The sequence below is a fragment of the Amphiprion ocellaris genome, chromosome 22 (genome assembly GCF_022539595.1).
Source record: "Amphiprion ocellaris isolate individual 3 ecotype Okinawa chromosome 22, ASM2253959v1, whole genome shotgun sequence".
NCBI classification, from domain to species: domain Eukaryota; kingdom Metazoa; phylum Chordata; class Actinopteri; family Pomacentridae; genus Amphiprion; species Amphiprion ocellaris.
Window position 1 is genome coordinate 18,641,811 of NC_072787.1, and position 22,947 is coordinate 18,664,757.

A 22,947-nucleotide genomic window follows, 5' to 3' on the forward strand; every position below is an offset into this window, starting at 1 on the left:
TTTGAAATCAATTCACTCTTCACACACTATATTCACTATGTCATGTGAACTGTTTAAAGCAGCTGAAAAACAGGTGTCACCTTCATTTTCCTGACAGGAAAAAATCTGAATCTAAATCAAAACCCTTCAATCAAGTGTCATTAAGGCTGCAATTAGCATCATTCTCATATCAGTTCTTGCTTTACTTCTCAAAGTTTTTTTTATGCCCTATTTTGGAAGCCAAAACCAACATTTTTATCGAGAAGTTTATCAACCACTGGGGAAACTAAAGCGGCAAGACAAGTAAAGCTGTCATCTACTTAAACAAAATTAATTAACAAGGACCACAGACTGTAACTAAAAGATAAATGTAGCCTGTGACTTGAACCTGCATTCTTTATGGGGGGGGGGGGGGGGGGGCTGTGACTGCAGAAATAAGCCAGATGGTATAAACGTATGAGAAAATGGTTCTACTTCTCCTTTAATCTGTTACTTTAGTAAGCACTTTCCTAGGAAGTAAATGGTCTCAATTGCTAGCTTCAAGACTTTTTAAATATTGCATGGTGTGCTTTTTGTAAATTGTGGGTGTCACTTTTCTGCAAATGCAAAATTCTAAACCCTGCTTCTTAAATAGACACAAGACACACAAATCTCTCAAGTTAAATTGACACTGAACATAAATGCAACACAGGCTTTCTTGTTTTTGACCGCAGCGTCCCAAAACCCTGTCTGAAAGATCTAACATTTTACAATGATATGATGAAAGTGGAAACCTGAGTTGAGGTGTCAAATACTGCAGTTCTTCAAATGACCACTTGAGATTGGCCCCAAAAGTAAATTTGCTCCTATAGACCATTACTAAAATGTGCACTTTACAGCAGGAATTAATGTGTTTACAGACTAGTATAAAAATGGTTCAAGTCTCTTTAGGGACTTTACCCATTCCTTAAAACTGTACAGGGGGGATTTTTTATGCAATACTATGTTCCTTGTTGGAATCAGGCGCAGTTAGGCACCGCAAAAATGGTCATGGGTAAAGCCATGACAATGAGATTCAAAACTGCAGAAAAACAGCACCAAATCCTCACTTTTGAAATGCTGAAATCATGAACGTTTCACTTTTTTAAATCAATCTCCATATGTTAAGTATTTCATGTATTAAAACTCTTTCAGAAAATCAAGTGCAAAGAAAACGAACTACTTTGAGAATCAGTTCATTGTTTGTATCTTAAAGCAAAAGAGCCCAAAATGTGTTGTGACCATCTAATTTAGTGTGAGATTTTCAACATCATTGCAACTTCAATATCTTAACACTTCAAAATATTGGTTTGAGGACGTCACCACAGACATTTTATCAAAAGAAGGGAAAAAAACAAGAAAATAATACATATGTTTGTGTGTGTAAGACTGAGGAACTCTAAAATAAGTTAAAAGTCCTTACAATAACCTTCTTCACTCTGGTCTCAGCAGCAGGGGTTCTGAGGTGGAAGCTGCTCTAAATCCTCGGCTGTCAGATCAGCGCTTATTCATTATATGTGAGCGAAGCATCCAAAGCCACACAGGACAAATGAGAATAATTACAGTGTTAATTAAAAATTTCCCATCTTCGTACAGGACCTGCTGAAATTAAATACTGCAGAGGGATTATTCAGAATGTTCCTTGTTTTTCACTGCTTACACCTGATGTCTCTCTCTATCTGACCTAAAGAGGTTGTGTGAGGTCAATTGAGTTCAACTTGCAGGGCTAGCGGTTAAAGTGTCCTCACTGGTTCATGATCAGCAGTGATTCCCTGAGGAAGACTAACTGTAGATCATAGAATGATGACATGCTAATCACTGGTGCTTATCATAACCAATCAGTGACAAGGCTCCATCTGCTCAGGGTCTTTTCTACAAAAACGCATGCGCCTAATGACACATCTTACATGAAAGAAAAGGCGGGTGAAGAATAATGTGATTTTAGCTCATTATGACCAATTAGCCTAACGAGGAGTGTGATTACCTGAGGTAGATTATGTTTTCAACACAGATGGATGGGAACAGTGGACAAGAGAAAATTACAACGTGGTCTAATTACAGAGGAGGCCACTTGATAGAAATGAGGCTAAACAAACAGGTACTATGACAAAATTTGTAGCATGTTAATCAAAGTCTCTAATCACCACTGCTCCAACAGCAGCTTATAGGAGAAAAACCACACATGAATCCATAGCATTATGAAATCGAGTAAGGGGTCACATATGTTTTGATAGACTAGCCTCCAGAGCTCTCAGGGCAGGGCACAGATGCTCTGAACGTGGGGCCGTGGAGCCCGGAGAGGAGGCTGGTGGAGCTGTGAAGGCCGCACTCTAATGGCAGCACTGACAGAAACTCAGACCGACAGAACAAGCCTCTGGCTGCCTGACACGACTGACCTCTAGACCCGCTGCTGCGCTGATACTGACAGCACTGTGTCACCCACACACAGGCCACTAATAATAATCTAACACCACTATGATACCACTTTGTGTTGCTGGAATTCAGTGTCCTGTTGAAAGACAAAGCTGATTGTTGGAGAACTTGAGCATCTTCTGTTTACAAGATGCTCTTTCTGCTAACCTTTTCACTCTAGCATGATCCAGACAGCCACAGACTGCATCACGTGTCAAGTAAAGTGTTGATAACAGACAATTTAGTACTAGCTTCATGGCTCTAAATTTTGATCCTTTGATTGAAGCACCCCAGCAAATGTGAAATAGCTCAACATTTACTAAAATCTGGTACAAATATCTGTGGTTCAAAGAAAATGTATCCAGTGAGCTCCTGGCATTTTGTCAACTACCAATATGAGGCTGACATTTGTGACTGAGTGAAATGAAACAGGCATTTTTTTGATGATTTATGATTAAATTTATATAGAGATTTTTATTCCATAAAGGATGAACTCTGCTGCTTTGTTGATCTACTGATTTTTCATCTGCTAATGATCAGTTTGTTAGCTTTGTCACTGTAAGTTTTGCATGCTAACATTAGCACTTAGCTGAAAGCCCTCTCAGAGCTTCAAACATGACTTTAGGCTCTTAATCCAACTGACAGCAACAAATATTATTGTCTTTACAGTATGTGTGCCTGGGAACTACAGTGAATAAAAGGTTAGGCAATACGCTATGCCGACTTGTTTAAGGATTTCCCTTTGCCTTGAAGCATAAACACCACACTACTTCTTGCATTGCACAAAACTGTCTAACATGGATCCTACTTCTACAGGCAACCTTGGGAGGAAGAATAGAGCAGTCGTGTCATGTGTGAGAGGTGGCTGTTCTCATGCAGCAGTCAGAGAAAGAGAGATGAAGGCAGGAATTGAAAGGGCAATAGTCCTGTGGTCTCTACACCGCCCCTATTGATTTATTTAAACAGAGGTCCTTCCTGCAAGAATACCAGTGACCTCGATGTCCAGTGATGGCACGGCAATCATTACATTAGAACATACACATCACAGTGGTAATAGCCACAGTGAAAGAGGAGGATGTGAGTCAGTTGATGCTGCCTCCCATACCTGACAGAATCGCTTACCATGGACGGAGCGGTTACACCAGGGAATATCTTCATGATCTGAAAGCTTCCATTTTCATTTTTAGCCATGACTACTACCTCCCTACGTGTGTCCACGATAAAAATGGAGAGCTGTAGTCATGCAGAAAATAAAGGTCGTGTTTGTAAGCTATAAAGTGCTCTCATGGTCCTTTTTTTAGTCTGTTTCACTCTCTACTCTCCAGATTCGTTCTCTGGGACTTCACTGCACTCTCTCTCATGTCCACACTGATGTCCTTTGTCCTTGTAGTTCCCCAAGTGTTCTCTCACTCCCTTTTTTTGTTTGCACTTCATTCCACCTTTTTCCATTTCTTCCCATCCTGACCTCTTACTCGGCCTCTTTCATCTCTCATCTGTCTCAGACTTCCCAGTGGCTTTGGCTTTCTTTACTCTGTGGTTGTGCTCAAGGTGGGGAGGATGATGACGTGCACTGAAGTATTTTAAGTTACCAAATGACACCTGATCTCTTCAGTTTAGCATTCCAGCCATGCCATGGTGCATTGACATAAGGCAACAGTGTAAGTGAGTATTTGCAGTGGAAGTCTGTTCACTTTAAACAGAAGTAAACTCTAAGGCATAGTGAACATTCATCTTATAATTCATAACAACTAACAAAGAGCCAAAACTCTGACGAGCATCAGCAGTGAAATTAATGAGGCCGTGTGGTCAGATTCCACATCATACCTCACATCCCGCATCATGACTGAAGAATGAAGATTATGGCTCGTGCCAAGCCATCTACAGTTCTGGCTGACGGACTGTAGCTGATTGCAGCGGGCTGACAATGGGCTAAGCGAGTGTGCTAGCAGTTTAAAGACTGGCATGACTCACTCTTGGCTCGAACCAAAGCCTCTTTTCCCAGCCATCTGTCCATCACTGCCACTTCACTCAGCACAACACAAAGTCAATTAAATCATCGTTCTACAAACAGCGTCTCAAACAGAAACAATGAGAGCAGACGTGACAGCCAAGTGTGAGAGATGTGTGACGGCAATGAGGAACGGTTACTAATATTTAATATGGAGCAGAGGAATGAACACTAAGTGAGCAAGAAAGTGAAAGAGAAACAGATTCTCAGCGCATCTGTGAAAGAAAAAGAAAGCATGCCCGAGAGAAATGAGAGAGAGATAGAGAAGTAATGATCTCTCTGGCGTAGTGAAAAAAGGATTGACTGCATGGACGTCAAGGTGACACTGACAGGCCATTGAAAAAAACGTTTACCCAGCATTCCATGTGCCAGTGCATTAGATAAGTGCATCATATGATCGAGGTGATGGACCTAGTGGCTGTCAATCACATGCAGGATTCCTGAGAGCACCACGGTTACAGGAAGGCTACTCACATACTGTAGTAACAAGCCAAGAGCACCAAACTTCAATGCACTCATAAGGACTTAAACATAAACACAATTCACAATACTTAACTGAAATGACATGAAAGGAAAAACAAAAACAGAGTCAAACTACTGAGCATTAACTTTACGAGATAAATATATATATTAATTATAATAAGGTAGCTATTGTCATGTATTTCCGTCAATTTGAAATCATTCTTGATTGTTTTCTTGTTTAATAAATTAACTGTTTAATCTATACCATGCAAGAAAATAGTAAAACAGATGCAATATAGTTTCTAAGAGCACCATGTTGCATCTTTAAGTTGCTTGTTTTATCGGACCCAAATTCGAAGATTTTCTACACAAAAAACAACAAGACAAACTAGCATGCTAATGCACACACACTGACAATGCAGTCACTGTATGTTTAGCAATACTAAATAGCACTAAGCACAAAAGTAAAGCTGAAATCGACGTCAGTGTCACCAATTTTGCGGTAATGTCACCTGCTGGCTGCACTGGATAAGAAGTCGGTAGAGAAACAACACAATAAATTCATCCGCCCACAACAGATACTGTCTGAGCCAATTTTCACTGCAATGTATCCAATAATTCCACTAAAAATAAAAATGGTGGTATTAGAGAAGAAGTCAGGAAGTGACAAAGTCTTGAGACCATGAAGGTCTAGACAAAATTTCAAGATTATTCATCCAATAACTGTCAAGATAAGTCAGTCTGAACCAAAGCAGTGGACCATCCACTGGACACTACCATTGCTTAAGCCTGAAATTGATCTAATTTAACACATTTTGTAATCTGGTACAGAATATAGGTGAGTTTCTTCTAAAAGTATTGATACCGTCACAACATTTCCCCATAAGTTGATACTGATTTATCCTTATTAGGTGTTTGTCTGTGCTCAGCTGTTCTGGCTACATGACTTATAAATTAACATGTCCTGTATGGATGTTTGTTTCAGTTCGGCTAACGTTGTTGCTGCACTTCAAGGAAACACATTCATAAAAAAATCCTGCAGCATTACAGCAAGACAAATGCAGGGTGACGGGTCCCCTACAATGGCAAATTATGTGTTAATCTTTGTCCTCCAGTAAATATTACCTGCAACCAGCAGCAAAAAGTCCCCTGAGACTCACTGCTCTCATTAACAGTGAATCCCCTCACAGCAAGATCTAGTTTATCTAACTGCTCCTTCCCTCTCAGGTCCCTCAGTGGAAACACAGCACCATAATAGGATGACGGCTTATCAAGGGGATAAGTAAAAAAGACCAGGGGCTGTTCTCCGCTGCCGTTTTCTGCTTGCGACATCAATATTCTGGCACTTTCCTAGTGTATGAAGCAGGCAATGGATGATTGATGAGAACTGGTTCAGAGAGCAGAACGAGCTGCTAACCATCTTCAGAGGGGCAAAACAAGCCAGCGTACAACTGGGAGTGTGCACAAGTAAAATGATTTCAACCTCATTTATTTTAATTTATAAACTGATAGATTATATACTCTGGTCCAATTTCTGGCAAAATTTGTGATTTATTAAAAACTTATCTTCCCGCCAAAGAGCCACGGGGGTTTCCCCAGTATTTCTGCAATACATAAAACAAAAACGTCCCTCTAAAAATGCCAGGTTACAGTTAAATGTCTTGGGAAAGAGAGCCCATATAGGTAATTTATGGTGACTGTTGCAGATTCTTGCTCTGCATAACAAGCATGCCTGAAAGCTCACAAGTGGACCTTAATGTTCACATTTTCTTCAGATGATAGATGTTATAAAGTTACAAAAGTTACAAAATACAACACAGAAAACACATTTATTTTAAACCAAAAAATTTTCACAGCTGTCTGAAAAGCAATCATCTACATATCATCCCTCTCCTATGAAAGTTATTTATCTTCAATGTCAATTAAGCCCTGTTTTTAACATTGACATTATGCAATTTTTTGGATTTTGAAAAGGGTTTGTATAGCTTAAGACATAGGAGAACGTTCTTTAAAGATAAGGGAACACTTAATTCATTACTTTACCTGAAAAATGTAGCTGCTTGTAAAAAATACGTGTACAAACATGCACTGAACAGATTGGAAATGTGCAATAACTGAGTTGTTAGACATTTTACACCACTAAGTTGCTCTTTATTTTATGTTTTTGCTGAATTTGTTAAACCAGTGCAATAAAATCTACTGTCAACAATGATACATTATCATGACATACATTTATGTTATCAGTATTGTAGTGCAATGCTAAAGATCTAATTTATTCCACATTAACCTTGAATCGGCGTTGGTTTTTAAGAATGTTAAACTCTCCATTGTTTTCAGAAAAGGTGTGCATACGTGCACATGGATTATTCTGAAGTTGGTACAATAATCAACGCACATGTTTAACACAGTGTTATACTTTGTCCTATTCTCCTAACTCACATGTCTGACTAGTTTTATTCTTCAAGCACCACTTCATTAATCAGCTGTTAACTCACCTACTCACAGCTCTTAGTGACAGACAGATATTCACACAGAGACTTAAACACACAGTCTGTAAAGATACAGTAGGTGATACTGATACTGGGTCCATTCTGTCACATCGTCACTTTAAAGTGCAAATCCTGAACTCAGTCCTTATATAATCAAAAAGCTCTTCTATGCGAGTGTGAATAAGCTGTGTTCCAAGTCCTCAATTATTATAGACTGAGAAGCTAGTCAAGTATTTGTTTTACATAGCCACTGACACAAATCAGCTGCTAAGACAGTACGTGCACATGCACACCGTTACACTGACTAATAAATGACTAATTTTAAATAGTCTGGTCAGCCACTTACACAGTCAGTTTTACCCCAGATTGGTTTTACACCAACTACTTAAGTTTCCCCCCGAGGTAGCTTTAAAGTTGCATCTTATTGCACTGTCTGACACTATTGTGCAGCACATATTCTCTATAAAATTGTACATTTACATTGTGTCAGATATTCAAAATTAGTATTTGCTTTTCATGGCTCAACTATCATGTCAAATGTCAATTTTTTTAGAAGTTTTCTGCATGTCTAGATTGTAATCTCCACATGTTTTGAGCCATGTTTGTTGTGTGTGCACTACTATCATCAAAACTGCTTTGTAAGGCTGATTAGTCATTAATAGTATATATGAGGTGGCTGATGATAATGACCAATTACTCTCACCGAATAATATTTAGACAAAAGTTTTGACAACCACATGATTCACACACAGACAAAAACTGGCACACAAGCAGAGCAGGAATTATTTGCAATACAAACTAGAAAATTCCATGGACATGACAGTCAGTCATTTACACTCACGGTGCTTAAACTCTGCACTAAACTCATACAAGAAGAAAGTCAAAACTACAGAGAACTCCATCGTGACTGAGACTAAACTTCAAGGCTCAGCCTGCTCTCTACCAGTCTCTGTCCATAAAAACAAACTCATCCTGGCTCTTTACTTTGTTTCCCTCTCTCCATTTGTTAACTACCGTCTCGACTTCCCACTTTAAGCTAGTGGTGGTCGTGCAACGGTGTTCGCAAAATTATACTAGGTGCTCATACGAGTTTCTTTGTATAAAAACAGCACACTGCAAGAGAGTTACCGTGTGCATCTAGAGAAATATTCTCACTGACTTACCAGGAAAGCTACAAGAGTGAAAAATCAAGAATTGTATGATTATGCCCCTTTAAATCCTGCACTAATAACCTCCATTCTCCTGCAGTCCAAGCCCTTCCTCTTTGTTCAGAGGATAGAGAATAGTTAGGCTCAGAAAAGTTTCAGAGAATATAGTTTGAGCTGTAGAAATCATGTTTATGTAAACTTACCAGATCCGACTCCTCACTGCCAGAGTAATACATTTCTGCCCTATCGACTCTGTGCTGTTCAGCCAGGCTGGGAGAAAATCTCCTCAGCTGCTGCCCATCTTCCCTCGGAGCACAGGAACTCCTTCCAGCCCGACTGCTTCACTCCTACAAATCCCCTTGTCCCAGCTCCAAGGGGGAACAGCTTTGTCTCTGTAGCCGAGCAGAGAAAGTAGGAGAAAGCAAACTCCTCTCAACCCTTCTTTGGCCTACTTTTAGTCCCTGAGAGGCAGAGAAAAGACAAGCGTCTTTCCCACGCTGGGAAAGCACTCCTTCAGAGCACCGCGACCGTCCTCCAGCCCAAAAAACAAGCCCTCCTGCCCCCTGCCCCTCTCCCCTCCCACACATACACACATCTCCGTCACACACACACAGCTAGTTAGGAAGTAAGATCTCCAGCCAACAAGGCCGGCCTGAAAATTCCAGAAAGCACCAAAAGCAGCTGCAGAAGCTTTTTATGTCTGTGTGCGAGTGTGTGATCTTGGGAGTTTACATGTGTTCCACTTTGCCTTCAAGAGGTTACACACGGCGGAGAGGAAGGCTAAAGGATCTGAACTCACTGTATAGTCTAAGCACATGTTGCTGGGACCAAAACGTCAGGAAGTAATTATCTTCACTACATCGACAAAATGCCATATTTGCTTTCATCATCAACGGGACGAAAGCCATTGAAACTTTCCGTTTGGTCATGTGACAGCACATAATCACGCTTGTGCTTAACTTTGCATCCAAAAGTAAAACAAACTTAAGTTTCTCAGCAAGAATAAGAGAATATAACACACTGCAAACTCTTACATCTATAAAATTATAGCCATATAAAAGTTGGTTAAGTAACCAAGTGACAGATTGCAGCTGGTATGCATCTAAAAACTGTAGCGGTTAGTTGAAAGGAACTCAAAGCAGATCCATCTCTTTATGATCCAACATCAGAGACACTGTAGCTGAGATGTGTACTTTGTAATCACACTGTTGTTGCATCAAAGCTCATGTAGACTGAGCCGTAAAATATTCTAATAGTGGTAAAGCATGAGTCAAAACATGAGTTAAGAACTTAGTCATGAGTTTATAAAATTAAACTGTAACTAATGTAAATTTTCCTTTCATAAAACAGGAGCAACAACAGAGGAATGCAGCTAAGTCACTGGAAAAAACACACAAACTGAACAGCACTGACGAGAACTGAGTAAACAGTTGTGCCATTTTATATCCAACCTAAGACTGTGGAAGGTCTGAGCTGTACTTTACATTCAAGTAAAACCCAGATTTAAATATATGTATAGGTTGAATTTCCCTCGGGATTAACAAAGTATCTATCTATCTATCTATCTATCTATCTATCTATCTATCTATCTATCTATACAATGGGAAATGTTTTCTGGGCAGCCCACCCTAAATCCCACATTTTGTTGTGTTTCATAGGAATAGGACGCTACCATCACCAAATGGTCAGCTCAGTTTAGCAGTGCATAAAGACAGGAAATGGAGTAAATAATTAGCCTCGTGTTGTCAAAGTGTAACAAAGTTGGAGATAAATGTTGTATCTCATTAGATTAGATTGGGCAAACCTGACTAAAACATGACAAACTGCGGCTCCTGCTCAGCGGCAAATGCTACCTATAACTTTCCACTGTTCCCAGCTAAGCTAAGCTAACAAGCTACTGGCTCTAACTTCATATTTAACAATATCCATTTCTATATCTATATCTATGGCAAGGAAGCAACTGCTATCTGCTTCTGTAAATAATATTGTTATATAAACAATATTCTTTGGGTCTGATGATACATTGTTTTAAGGCCGCAGCTAACAATGATTTCCATTATCAGTTAATCTGCTGATAATTTGAGTGATGAATAAATTTGATCATTTGGGCAAAAAAATGTCTGAAATAGTTAGGTTAATACAGGTTCCCACAATGTCCGTTTTTTCTCAAACTACAATACAGAGAGATCCAGTTTAATATCATAAAACACCCCCCAAAAAAACTTCTAACTTTCACATTTTAGAACAAGAAATAAGTGCGTTTTTGTTGTTTTTGCTTCTTCTTTTTGTCATTGAATACAGTTTTTACAGTATGTACAGCTGTGTCTGTATGTTTAGATTAGCTGCCATGCTATAGAATGAATTTGGGACCTATCACACACTTCACCGATTGCAATGCATGATGGATAAGTATCACCTATAGCAAAGTAACTAAAACTTTTGCTGAAGTACCGAATGTCACAGTTTGTAGTCCAATCTAAGCTCTGTGGTGACAACATGAGGTCAAGGTAAATGAAGGTGAAAAGCCGACTAATTAAGTTCATCCCTGGAGGCGAAACCCTCAACATGCTGTGCGTGATGACATTTGATCACCAAGTGTGATGTGGTGTCTGTGAATGCACTAAAAATGAACTTTTGTATTTTAAATCTGCCACAAATTGCCAGAAAATCTAAGCGATAACAAAATCAAGGGTGATTATAATAATGATCTGGACAAATGCTGTAAAATCAAAGTAAATGATGATGCCAAGATGCCACTTAATGAAAATATAGCAGAAAATGTCACCATGTTTATCAATCCTCTGTACCTCCAGCTATGCCTGATTTTTACGCTAAGGCCTCCCAGTGTGAAGTTTACTGTCTTTAACATGCGTGAAATTAATAAACTTAGAGCCTCAATTAGTTGCTTTATTTTACTATAATCTAAATTTAATACAGTATAATATACTATAACATCCTTCACTGCCAACAGCAACTCTCTTAATGTGCTCTCTGAATGGGATTTGACAGATCAATGTCTTCCAGTTCTGCCAGTGCTGGGAAATGAGTGCCGGCATTGCCTTTGGCTTCATCGATCAGTATACATGCACACAATGACGTCAGCAGGCATTCACTCTGACAAGCACACAAAGGCAGAGAAGGATAGCTTACAAAACCAGCATACAGTAATTGGACCACGAGAGGGAATCAATACAACATCCTAGTGTGTTTCCTTTTGAAAAAAAAAGACACTGCTAACAGTTGTTTCCTCTCATTATGTAGTTACTAAAGAGTCACCTTGTACAGTATAAAGAGACTTTAATGAACCTGCCAGTACGAACGTTATTGGATTTACCCACCAGCCTATACAAGGAATTCATGGCTGATTTGCTATTTGCTTCAACATTCACCTGAACAATGTTATATTTTACAGAACATGTAATAGTTTTATTGGAGTTTGATGGACAATGAAGAACATCTGTTTCCCGTAAAATGAACAGAAATAACAATAAAGCTAGTAAATGAGATAATGTCATTAAATTACTCCTGTATATATATATATATATCGATTACAGTTTCAGCTACATACATAGAGTAAATAAATAGATGGTTTACATAATAGTTGAACATATTCCTGTATTGTCTATGCAGTAAATATTAAGTCAGCAGCTTAACATTAAGGCTAGAAGCGGGGAGAAACAGTTACCCATAATCGACCTACCAGAACCTCTAAAACTCATTTATTAAAATGCTTTATCTTGTTTAATCTGCACAAATGAGAAGAATAAAAACAAGTTAGTGTTTACGAGAGTGTAATACAGTGCTAACTGCAGCAGTTAACCAGAGTTGTATATTAATAAAATATTCATATTTAGTTTAATCAACTTGTATTTTTGGTGGAGAACGCTGCAGCAATTACTCAGTTAATCCATTCACTGTGAACTATTGAATTTCTCACCAAATATTTTGACAGTGGAATAACTGGTTCGAGTAATTTTTAAGGAAAAACCGTGAAAATTTTCGGATTCTGACTTCTTAAATTTTAATGGGTTTTTTTTGTCTCTTTACTCCTCTATGACAGTAAACTGAATATCTTTGGGTTGTGGACAAAACATGACATTTTTGGCTTTGAGACACTTTGCATCATTTTCTCACATTATACAGATCAAACCACTAGCTGATGAATCGATAATGAAAAAATTAAACAATTAAAGAATAATAAACACCTTCAGATTTGTTTCAATGACCTGATGGAGTTCTATTCACCACATAGACTAGGACAGATTTTATCCAGAGTCCACCAGCTGAAGAAAAAAGTCAAACCACAAGTCTGTGCTCAACCTCAAAATAAAGACACTAAAACTTGACACCTGAGAGTCATATACTGTCGGCGAGCAGCTCGGTGTACACTGTCCTGCTTAAGACAGCGTTGCAGGAATCACACGTGTACTCTCAGTAATGGGACAGTCCCTCAAGGCTGCTCTACTGCCAAACCAGGAGTGGACACAGGTGTCAGACAGTTTCATGCTAGTGTGACTCCACAGTGGCCACCACTCACCATTAAGGTAAATGGCCCGAAACAAAACCACTCCGCACTGCCGAGCACACTTGCCAGTGACTAAGTGCTCTGGATCATGAGTTAATCTGCATTACATCAATACAACATCATAACACTTAAGACTTCATGACAGAGGACAAAACAACAGCAGATACGGACTATAATTGATTGATTTTGACCAGAGCGTATCGTCAGTGACAGAGATGATGTCCAACAACATAAACAGTGTTGTTTTTCTGTCAAAAGTGCTATTATAACATGCCATGCAAATGATGTTTAGTAAACTTAAATAGACCACTAATTGGCTCAAATTCACTACAATTAGATCATTGAGGAAATGTCAGAAAGGTTTCCCTAACGGGGGGTTTCCTTGCCAAGAATGCTATTATACAAATGAGACTCTCCAAGATGCCTCAAGTGCTGCTGGATAAATCTTTTACTTTGCCTGGAAAACAGATACTTCCTTTAAGTCTACTATTGAATAAAATCTACATTTTCTTTCCCTACTTTTACGAGAACTTATTTAGCAAGCACTATCCTGTATTGACATGATTCTGTAACCCTTTGTGATGGTAACTTTTTCGGACAGACCATTACCTGTTCTCACATAGATTAAACGGTGACAGAAATGCTTCGTGCTTCTCTCCCTTTGTTACTTGTTCTTTGATCACATATGTTTACAAAAATGCTCATTTTTCTATTATGTGTATTTTTCAGCTGTTCTATTCTATACTTAAATTAAAGGTACAGAAAGTAAAACCTTGTGAGATCTGTTTGCAAAAATGTAGTATACATAATTATACCTTCACTAGTTTGTAATCACCTGAAAATAAGAATCATTATGTTTTAGTTACATTAGAGTATGCACTTTATGAGAGCAGGTCCTGCTCTCCATAGTACCATAATAATACAGAAGTCCAGAATGGACAAACCAAACACTGGTTCTAGAGAGGGTATTTCACGTTTTTACACTGAAATGACAGCCACACATGCCGAGAAAGAGAGGGCTATTCATGTAGTTGCTATCTGCAATCTCACCACTAGATCCTGCTAAATCTTACACACCTCACCTTTAAAAAGACAGTTAGACATGTATGGAAACACACTTAGTAGTTTTGATACCACTCTCAAGTCTAATTGTGCATAAGAAGCGGTTACCAGAAGCAGCTTAGCGTAGCACAAAGAATGGAAACAGTTTCTGTCCAATGGAAACAAAATACACCTACCAGTACATCTAAAGCTCACTAATTAAGAGCTCACTTATTAATTATTTCTTGTTTGTTCAATAGATTAAAATAGATACATTTAAAAATATATATATTTTGGGTGTTTCTTGATCAAAATCAGTCATTTTTTGCCATTTTCCACCGACTACCTGGAAACTGGTCCTGGTCAAGATAATATCCAGTAAATAAAGACTGTAAATTGTAGTTTTTCCACTCTGGTTTTGTCACTGTAAGGCAAAGCAGTGGTATCAATTGTCTAATCTAATACTTGGCAACAAAGCGCAAACATATCTCCCAAACTGTCAATCTACTCCTGTTACACTTGAAATGTTTAACTTGATTTTGCTAAATGGAAAGCATACTTATATTCCTAAACATGTAAGGTACTGAACAATATAAAAATAAAACTATCACCTCGTAGCACCTACATCACAATCTAGGCACTGTATTCACACCAATAAAAAAAAAAAGCCAGACAATAGTGCACGAGTCTGAAGTGGGATCATACTGATCCTGATGCAAATTATCCAGATCAAGCTGAAGAATCCATGCTGGGCCCAATGTGACTGTGATTCACATCTAATGAAACCCCCAGGGCCGGCAGCCAGCATCTGACTGAGGTTACCTAGCTACAGCACATGCCAGGCCACTTGAGCCCCTGGACCATCTCTAATTACAGACAATGAGAGAAGTGAAAGGAGGGAAAAAGACAAAGACACAGAGAGGAAAAGAGCAGAGTAAGAAAAAGAGATAGAGGTAGAGGATGAGGAAGAGAGATAGAAGCCACAGCTGTTCTCTTTCCTGTTGCCTCCCGGAGCAACTCGAGAGTTTGACTGCTGTTTCCTCCACTCTACCAAAGGGCATCCCGCTAGCATGCAACCAAACCTGAAAATAGCACTGATGCTGCAGACACATCATACAAATAAGGCTACCCACTTCAAAAATAAATTCATTACCTTAAATATCATCCTGTTAATTGGAAAATATAACATCCAATTCCCAACTGAAACAAAACAACTCAATTAAAGTCAACTGAAGCTTACCCTTCCAAAGTTGCGTTTAGTCCGTGGAGACAAAGGAAGTCTATCAAGCATGCTCAACGGAATGAAGATCATGAGCTCAGAGTTTCTGGACAGCTAAAGAGAGCAAACACTTGATGACTCCTGAAGCGCTGACATGGACAACAGTGTGCAACGTTTGGCGGCTGCAGTGCAGCGTGTGGTGCTAACTGAGTCACTTCACGCTCGCTGAACACATCAGCACATCGGCTGTTCCACATCGAGTCATAGGAAAAGCCTTCAGCCAGCAAATGGGAACCATTGTGACCAACACAGTCACGCACAGGTCAGGACAACACAGGCAGAGGGCGATACACTTGCACTGTGTGTGCAAACAGACTTTCACAAGGACAAAATATTGTACATCTGTACAATCTGCTGACACAGCAACATGACAGACAGAGGGATATTCACTCCATCACACAAGTGGTTTTGGCACAGAGCTGAGGTCAAGTCATTTTTAATTAGTTAAATGTCAGCCTGATAGCTTGAATTACCCGGCGTTTCATGTTACCTGTGAACGTCTGTGACACAACTTAGTTTTGCTCACTTAAGAAGACATTACATTGCCTTGCATTAATTGACATTTCTAGTGTTGGAGGATAAGAAAAACAAGCTGGAAGCACAACCCTGACATGTCATCACCCTTTAAGTTATAATGAAAAATACATTTGCAAACACGCAATTATATATTCACTAGATACAAGGCAAAATTTCAGTTCATTTGTAGTATTGTTTGTTGTCCATACAGTAAATGATATGTTAATATTCACTACCAGCTCCTGAGGAACAAGCCTGTCACTTTAGCTGATAAATGCTCCATTGCATTCAAAAGCTATGGTCATTAATATTGTCTGGCTGTCATTGCTGCTTGACAAGAGTTTAGTTTAGTTTTTTCACTGAAAACAACACCAATAATTTGAAGCAATACTGATGAGAGCAACAAGAATGAAATAGAAGATACCAAACAGCTCTACAGCGCTGAGTGGAACTGCTGAGTTTGTGATTATTATATGTGGGTTTGTTGCTTTAAGTAGCAATAACAATTTCAACCACAAATATGACACTGAAATAAATTAAAGATTAAACTCTAACTTGCAGTGTGAACCACAGTTGTGTGACCCAAAAGCATTTCTTGCTACTTTTGATACTCACTTCCACAGCTGACAAACAATATTCTCTTGCATAATTAACAAATGCATTTCGTTGTACAGAAAATTGGGGAAAAAATGTGAAGGAAGCTCACTGGAGCTGCTACTAAAAATACAGCCAAAATAGCCAACAATTTTCTCAGTTTTGATTTACAGAATGATCATGTTTTGTAAATTCTAAAAGTAGAGCTTCTTGCAGTCAAGTGTTTCCATTTTAGAGCCATGATTTTGATACACGATACATTCGGTTTTCTCTCACACAGTAGAAACACACTCTAGCCTTATTGATTTATGCATGCTTTAGCACTAGCATGGCAGCATTTGTGCATGCATGTGACCTCGCTGAGAGGCATCTGACTTGAACACAGTCAAACGGTTTGAGCAGCTCAGTGTGAGACGAACATTACCGTTGCCGTCAAATGCTCCTCTACATACTGTGCATCTTTACAGCAGGGAGGACACAATCCATGTTGCACACAGTAAGACTCACAGGGGTGATTGCTTGTGTTCACTTGATCCCCTGACTCACTTTGTAATGATTGCTTCTCTCAGTAAGGAGATTTAAATCTGCTTTGGCCTTTCAACCAATCCAGGATTTAAAGTAGAAGAAATGACTGACATGAAACATGGTTAGAAGCTGTGAAAAGCTGTTCTTTATACCTTTGTAGATCTGGTAGCTTGAAATCAATGTGGCAAAGATGAGAGTGTCACCTACAGCAATTGTTCTCAAACTGGAGGTCGAGACCTGACAGTTTAAATCGGATAAGTCCATAGATGATTACCAGGGTAGGAAAGCAGAAAAAATATTTCTGATGGATATTTTTTCACACTTTCCTCTACTTTTTGCTTCTTTCTTGTGAATTATTTGATCATCTGAGGTATAGTTGTTGCTTGAACTTGTACAGCAATTTTAGTTTTAAATGGTCTGTTGTGTAAACCTTCATATTGTTGAATCTGCAGATTTTTACTTTGGTAGTTATTTCAACTAACACTAAAATATTAACACAACTAATGCTTAAATTTTAGTTTTTCTTGCTGTTTTAAAGAAAATATAAAATGTTAGATGAAATTACCTTATTAAACTTATATATTTGTATTATTAACAGAGGATTACTTCCACATTTTGTTATGCCACAAATGATTGCATAAGTACATTAACATCGTGACGCCTTCTCCCAATAATTTCTCAGCTGACAGCACCTTCCTAATAAATGTAGTAATGTCCCCACAATGAAGATTGATACCTAATAAAACTGGTGCAAAATAAGGCTGCGCTTGACTACTTTACTTATTAATCAATCTGTTGACCATTTTCATTTAGTGTAGCTTCATCATCAAAATTTTGGGAAAACAAGTAAGTTTTCAACTCGTCTCAAGCAGACGTTGCTTATATAAAATTATGAGGAATCTCAAGTCAAATGGTTTAGACACGGTGCTTAAGCTGTGCAAAATGACAGAGATTAAATAACTGCCCTACATTATCTGAATCAGTTTTCAAACAAAAGGATTTATCTGCATTAACAAACTCTCACAATGGAGTTATCTGCACATGCCATGAGAAAGATGAGCCTGCAGCTTGTCTTTCACCTGCAGAAAAGCCTTGTGAGCCCCAGTGCCTTCACAAAGGACCAAAAGGCAGACACAGTCCCGAAACAATCCGTGATTAAAAACTAAGCTCTACTCACAGTATATTACATGCAATTCCAGCAGTAAAGGCCCATGTTCACAGACAGGCTGTACTGTAGGTTGTGACACTTGATGTCATCACAAACAAAGCTGCTCACAGCAAAGACAACAGACGCCTCATAAAAGCACTACGAGCAAAGCGAAAGCTTTCAGAAAACAAGTCAGCGGTACAACTACTCGTACAAGCTCTGGATAAAGAAGCAAGCTGCTGATTTACACAGAAACAAGGACAGGTTGTGTGTTATTTCTTTTCTTTTTTTTTTACCTTTGGCTTCTTAGACATGCTCGTTCTCCCACAATGCCCAGGACACCTGTGTCGCCTCTCCGCTCCACAGCGACTGTAATGAATTATGCAAATCCCCTGGTTTTTGTTCAGAGTACCATGACCCAGGGGTGCAAGCAGCTGACGCCTGGCATAAAAAAAGCCAACCTCTCTGCCTCAGTCAAAAGGGATAACAGTGACTGCTGCACCGCCTGGCAAGTTGCTCTTAAACACAACCGGTGTCAGTGCTGAGGTGATATCTAGCAGAAAGGAAGTGAGATGTGGTCATTCTCAAGAGCTCCTCCAACGGAAAGTGTCATGCCTCATGTGGAGTGAAGCCGGCTGAAGAGTCTCTCTAAGGCAGATTGCACACAAACACTGACATGAGCGTGAGCGGACACACACAGACACACAGACACACACACAATCTAGTGTTTAAGCTGTGTGTTGTCATGGTTAGCTCTGAAGTGTTTTTCTTTAGCCGGGCGGGCATTAAGGTTTAATTTGATAGTGTGACATCTGTTGCATGGTCTGCTTAACTATATGACGCTGTACAAGGGAGGCTGAAACACACAACAGATACACAAACATACCTTCAAACTCCACAAACACTCTACCAACAGTTAGCAGTGACAGACAGGCTCGGTGTCAACGAGGAGTCTGTGATGCTGAGTGGCTGCAGAGGCAAAGCTGACCGCTGTAGTAAAACATGTGACCTCCTGCAGCTGTACATCCATTGCCAACCAGACAGTCAGGCAGTAACAGCACCATCTGGAGTCCTAATCCGCCTGGCACTACCCGCCCCTGTGATTATAAATGTGGCCCTCAAAGTCATTAGGCTTATTGGATAGACAAGTGGATACCTGGGATCAGCACACTGCAGAGGGGCTGTAGCTGCATCAAAAAGAGTCTACAGTTTCTGCAGGGAAATAGCAGTGGCAAAGCATTTTGAATATCGACAGGGAAGCCAGCATGGAAGAAAATATAATGGTCTGTTAATTCAGTATTTTTTTCATAGAGCACGTTTTTGGCCCTTTGAGTTCAAGGCCTAACAATCAAAATGTTGGGTCCTTGGTATTTCTGTCAATCCTGCACCAGAACGCAAGTACTATCAGTGGGAAACCAATTTTCTCTGAAGTTTTCTTATAATGCAGTTCAGATAAATGTCTATAAACTGGCAACAGCATCAACAACTAACAACATGCAAATAAATGTTCTGCAAACCAAACCCAGTATGATTGACTGGCCACACTATACAAAACCAAGCAATAATTTTTTGCAACAATATTTTAATGAGCCTGGTAATTCTGATAACTTCTAAGCAGGACTGCCATGCAATATGAACAGCAAATTCCAGGTCTTGTAATTTTGTTGACCTCTGGTGTTGACCCACCAGCAACTGTAAAAGGCATGTTGTCTTCCATCATTTTTCAGAGTTAGATAATTGTGAAGACAGAGAGAATTTTCTGATTTTGAACTTCCTAATAGTCCTTGAACTACTCATCTGTGACGGATCACTCTGTTGGCAAAATAATTAAATCTAAGGCAATAATTGTTATGCATTCACCCAAAAATGTACTGTTTGCTTTGACCAGATTCTGTAAAAAAACAAACAAACAAAAAAAAAAAACTACAAATTGTGTACTCGTGACCTGGAAGCTAAGACTATTCTGACTATTCAAACTACAGGTTAAGATAGACAGAAAACAAATAAATAAATGTAAGTAGTAAAATATCTACAGCATCCAGATACCACTTTTCCAGTATTGATAACACACACTTGATGTTAAATCCATTTTAAATCCAGCTTTTAAGTTTTTGTAAAGTAACCAAAAAAATTTTACTTAATTTTATTTTTTGTAATTTATGTCATTATAACGTCATTTTACTGCACAAAAGACACTTCTAAGTTCTCTCTAGTTCGAGCCATCACAGAGCTGTTTCCACAGAGGTGTATGACATCGTTTACTTTATATACTATTATACTGCAGTGGGAAAAAAAGCCCAAAGGGACCAAAAAATGTGACAGAGTGGAACAGAAAACACTCAGTAACTGCTTCGGGTTCAGGGGGCTTGTATATAAGAAATGCCAAAATCTAATGGCGAGATTTTTATGAAACATACCAATCCAAAGTTCAACTTTGCACACACAATATCTGTTACTATCAACAAGAAACCGCCCTTAAATTTTATGAACGTGTTACAATCGACTAAAACATTTTTTTGTACTTAATTTGTTGTGGTCATTCCTCTTTTACCATCTTCAGGAAACAATGTTCACTGTGCGCAACAACTAGAAAAGCTCTGTGCCAGTGGTGTGATGTTTTAATGAAGGCTCTGACAAACCACAGCAAACTCAAAGACTCAGTGCAACAAAAGCAGACTGATAACTAAACGCTGAGTCAGTTTAAACTGCCTTATATATGTATAGAATATAAAATGAGAAAATACAGTGATATTAGAGGTTAATTATTAATGTCATACATTTACAATAGTATGGATCCCTCAGCAAACACAAATGGTTCTCTAACGGGTGTCCCTTTTCCCTTCATCACTGTACTTGTAAATGAATCTTTTACATTCGGTATATTCATCTTAATCTGTTGTTTTGCTGTAGTAAGATAAATTCTCTCACAAAAAGAAAGTGAAAATAAAAAATATCTGATTTAAGTAACGCCTGGCAAAACTGATCTTCTCTTCCGATTCCAGTAATACTGAGAGACAGCACTGTGATACTATTTCAGCATGCTTCAAAGTACTTTAAGGTACTCAACTTTCCAACTCTGTCTGTGCAGGGACGGTCAGGTTCAATGTGAGGACAGAGTGTTGGGCTGCAGAGAGCAGCAGCATGATATATGCGCCATATGGGTGGGTTGAGGGAAAGTGGAGCAGTGTTTCCCTCCGGAGGAAAACGGATAAATACATCTCTATTTATGCACACGTGCACATGTACAATATACTGGACAAAACTGTTAAGTATTCACAGTGTCAAACATGAATGCTCATTTAGGAGAGTATAACATATGGGGAGGAATTCAGCCCCAGGTTCATCACACCATTATGGTGTCACTTGCACCTGGCATACAGCAGCTCCACTGAGGGAGTTCAGGAATTACATAAAAAAAAAGGCTGAGCAGCTGAATCAGAAAGAGAAAATGTCCTCAGACGGACAAAGTGGATCCAGTAGTAAACCATAACTCCATCCCATATTCTCTCTTCCCTGCCCCACCCCCCGTTTCCCAAGTAGCTGATTTCATCCTCGCAAAGCCACTCTCACTCTAATCTCCCCTGATCCGTCTGCACTGGCAAAGAATCAGATATCAAACTCAAACATGTTAAAAAACCTGGGACACCATGACAGAAAATGCTGCTTTACCTACTGTTACCAAGACAGTTTTTTAACAGGTATGCATTTTCTTGGAGCCTTGAGTTACCTTCATCTCTAATTTCATCAACATCTGTCATATTTCTTGTAACACAGGCAGAGTTGGCAGACTGATAACCAGATTTCATAAAGTGGGCATGTAGTAGCTTGTAGTTATATAATACCTAAATCTCTAAGCCTCTCTTTGGAATAGCCACTGGGCACAGGAGCATCTAAAATCAATGAAAATACACTGCAATAGTCTCTACATAATCTGTTAAACCAGAAAATCATATCAATAGTGATGCAAAATGTCACGTAGCTTCCAGTTGTTTTACAGAAGCTTCTAGCAAAAAACACACATGAAAGAGGAGTTCAAAAGTAGAGGAGAAAACTCGCTGTGCTCCATCACACCTCACTTACCCAGGAGACATTTTTATTCTTGGCTTGTTTGATCATGGCAACGAGAGCAGGCCGGTAATGTGGCTAGAGGAGCCCCCTCCTCAGCAGATTTCAGCCCCACAGCCTGTTGCGTGGGCAGGTCTGAGCGGGATCAGGGTTGATGGCCGAGGGCACGTCGCGCTCAGCCATAGGTCATCATCTGTCCTGCAAACCTGCGAGCCCAAAACGCCCGCTCTCACTGAATCCAGCATCTGTCAGGGGGATCGCACCACGCCACCCGCAGAGGAAGAGTGGCAGCAAAGTTTTCAGGCTTTTCCTTCATGAGGCAAAAAGTAAAGATCGGAAGTATCCAGCAAGAGGAGTCTCTTCCTCCTGATAGCACACAGTGACCTGCTGGACTGATTATGTATTCAAGCAGAGTATGAATATGAAACATCCCAGCAGGGTTAACCCCGCCCTGCTGAGCTTCAGCGTGCGCCCAATCGCGGAGCAGATCTTTGCGGCCAGCTCCCGAGGGTGAGCTTATAGAAGTATTAGGATGAACATAGTGAGCCTCTGAAGGAGAGTACAGGGCTCTAAAATGACTGACAGGTCAAATGACACCTCCAGATATCAGCAGCTACATGAAAAAAAAAGAAGAGCAAAATGTAATTGATCTCATCTTCATCTGCTGTAAGAGCCTCGTCCACTCATTACCCTTTAATTTTTTCTGTTTCATCTCTGTCTCTCACTCTCCACTTATCTA

General features: G+C 39.4%; 1 protein-coding gene across 7 annotated transcripts in view; it reads right to left on the reverse strand.

The window, feature by feature from the left end:
• Positions 1–22,947, reverse strand: part of cacnb2a (calcium channel, voltage-dependent, beta 2a) — a 70,920-nt gene that overhangs the window by 27,430 nt on the left and 20,543 nt on the right. Inside the window, exon 1 of one of the 7 annotated variants that reach the window (XM_035958177.2) lies at positions 22,224–22,590. The exons of 3 other annotated variants lie outside the window; for them this stretch is intronic. In XM_035958177.2, coding sequence (XP_035814070.2) covers positions 22,224–22,259 — 36 coding nt within the window. In that variant the 5' untranslated portion in view covers positions 22,260–22,590. Of the gene's footprint in view, positions 1–8,719; positions 9,054–15,322; positions 15,465–18,439; positions 18,597–22,223; positions 22,591–22,947 lie in introns of those variants that run through there. 3 more of the 7 variants (XM_035958178.2, XM_035958176.2, XM_023292307.3) reach the window with 3 other exon arrangements.